The following is a 1,848-nucleotide window of genomic DNA, read 5'->3' as shown; positions in this document are numbered from 1 at the left end:
AATGTCATGAGAATAATTTGTGTATATTCCTTGATGAACACTTTTATTTTTCGTTTTCGCAAAGATCCCGGACGGGGTCCGATTCAAGTTGGAAATGGGACATGAACATAGGATTTTAATACATCCATTTCGTTCCTCTTGTGTTCCAGGAAGCAGGGAAACGGCCTTCCTGCACGCCATCGTGTCGGCGGGAGTGGCGTACGGCGTGGCCCGGGCCTGCAGCACCGGAGAGCTGCAGGAGTGCAGCTGCAGTAAAGCCAAGACCAAACCGCCTCCAGGCGCAGAGTCGGCCGGCGGAGAGTGGGAGTGGGGAGGATGTTCCCATAACATCAGGTTCGGAGACAACCTGTCCAAAGAGTTTATGGACGCCAATGAAGTGGCCGCAGATGATACTGGACTGATGAACCTACACAATAATGAAGCGGGAAGAAAGGCAAGGCCACTCGTTATATGTTCTACAATACTTACTGCCTGTATCATTCTCAGTTGAGTCAGTATAACTTAAATACGAGTACGTACAGCTATGGGGATGGGAAGACTGCATTCTCTGCCACGTGTTTACAAAGACTTCGAGTGAATATAGTTCTTTCATCAATTAAAAAGTCGTTCCGGGACACGGGCACATCGTTAGAAATGTTGCAGTTTTAAAACATTTACTTGTCTTTTTAAACTTTGATTTTAACTTTCAACTTTAACGTGAACAACAACTGTTTGTTTTACAGGCAATCAAGTCAAACATGAAGGTTACTTGCAAGTGTCATGGTGTGTCCGGTTCTTGCGCCACCATGGTCTGTTGGGAATCCATGCCGAGCTTTCGACAAGTCGGGGACCTTATCATGGGAAAGTACCACGGTGCCACGTACGTCAAGATAAACAAAAAAGGATCAAGATTACGCCAGAGAAACAAAAGACACAAACGCCCCACGGCGCATGACGTCGTGTATCTGGATGATTCTCCCGACTACTGCGAAGTCGACGTGGCCAAGGGGTCGTACGGAACGCACGGGCGGAAATGTAATAGAACAAGTGCGGGTGTAGACGGCTGTCAGTTGCTCTGTTGTAACAGAGACTTCGTGTCAAGAGAGGAGATCACAGAAGAGAGTTGCAACTGCAAATTCAAATGGTGCTGCGAGGTCACTTGTAAGAAATGCAAGAAGAAAGAGCTCGTACACTACTGTAAATAGCGTGAGTGTGGACTCAAGGAGACATGGTTTGGCGTCAAGCAACTGGACGTCAAGAAGATTTAAGCCAGAATCACAAGTTAACGTGACAGTCTTGTACATTACAGAATTGCAAGTCAATGTGATAAAGTCCTGTACATTATATATACACGCCATGATGTTAGAGGTGTTGATTGATTCAAGACCGCAATCACCAATTAGCGGTATTTGGAAACCATACCGGACTGGCATCCAAGTAATGTAATAATTATTAATGTTTCAAAGAATGAAATAATCTAATTATGTATGGAAATAGTGCTAATACATACGATAGCACTCCATTGTCATGTATCAATTGCTATGCATGTACCCATTCCAAAGAACTGAATTAAGCATCAAATTAGCAAACGTTGCAAAGTAGAGGTATGAAAAGACACTTTTTGTGGGGTGAGTGTATTACAGGATTTAGGACAAGCCTTAGTCGGGTCCTCGGTGTACAAATCAGGACTAGAACAAACCAACCTTTTTGATTGAATAAAACAACAAAGTACTAGTATTGTCTTTTTCTCCGAAGAGCAGCAGACATGCACTGATGTGGGAGTTTACACACATGGTATGTTAAGACAGTTAACATCTTAGATGGCAAGACAGGTGGTTTTGAACATCACGACAGTCCATTGCCACGACT

The 1,848-nt window shown here is 44.0% G+C and overlaps 1 protein-coding gene across 1 annotated transcript; it reads left to right on the top strand.

The window, feature by feature from the left end:
- Positions 1 to 64: 64 nt before the first annotated feature.
- On the top strand, positions 65 to 1,713 carry LOC118408461 (protein Wnt-7b-like). Its single transcript, XM_035809281.1, has 2 exons — positions 65 to 433; positions 723 to 1,713. Exons 1-2 carry the CDS (start codon positions 95 to 97, stop codon positions 1,182 to 1,184), a joined length of 801 nt encoding a protein of 266 aa, XP_035665174.1. The 5' UTR covers positions 65 to 94; the 3' UTR covers positions 1,185 to 1,713.
- The last annotated feature ends 135 nt before the right edge of the window (positions 1,714 to 1,848 follow it).

This window comes from Branchiostoma floridae, chromosome 2 (genome assembly GCF_000003815.2).
Source record: "Branchiostoma floridae strain S238N-H82 chromosome 2, Bfl_VNyyK, whole genome shotgun sequence".
NCBI classification, from domain to species: domain Eukaryota; kingdom Metazoa; phylum Chordata; class Leptocardii; order Amphioxiformes; family Branchiostomatidae; genus Branchiostoma; species Branchiostoma floridae.
This window is presented reverse-complemented; position numbering and strand designations above follow the sequence as displayed.

Bases quoted from the DNA above. Each gene is read 5' to 3' on its own strand.
- LOC118408461 (XM_035809281.1), top strand. From the start codon at position 95: ATGGGACATGAACATAGGATTTTAATACATCCATTTCGTTCCTCTTGT. The intron at 434-722 runs GCAAGGCCACTC...TTTGTTTTACAG, and splicing joins ATAATGAAGCGGGAAGAAAG to GCAATCAAGTCAAACATGAA.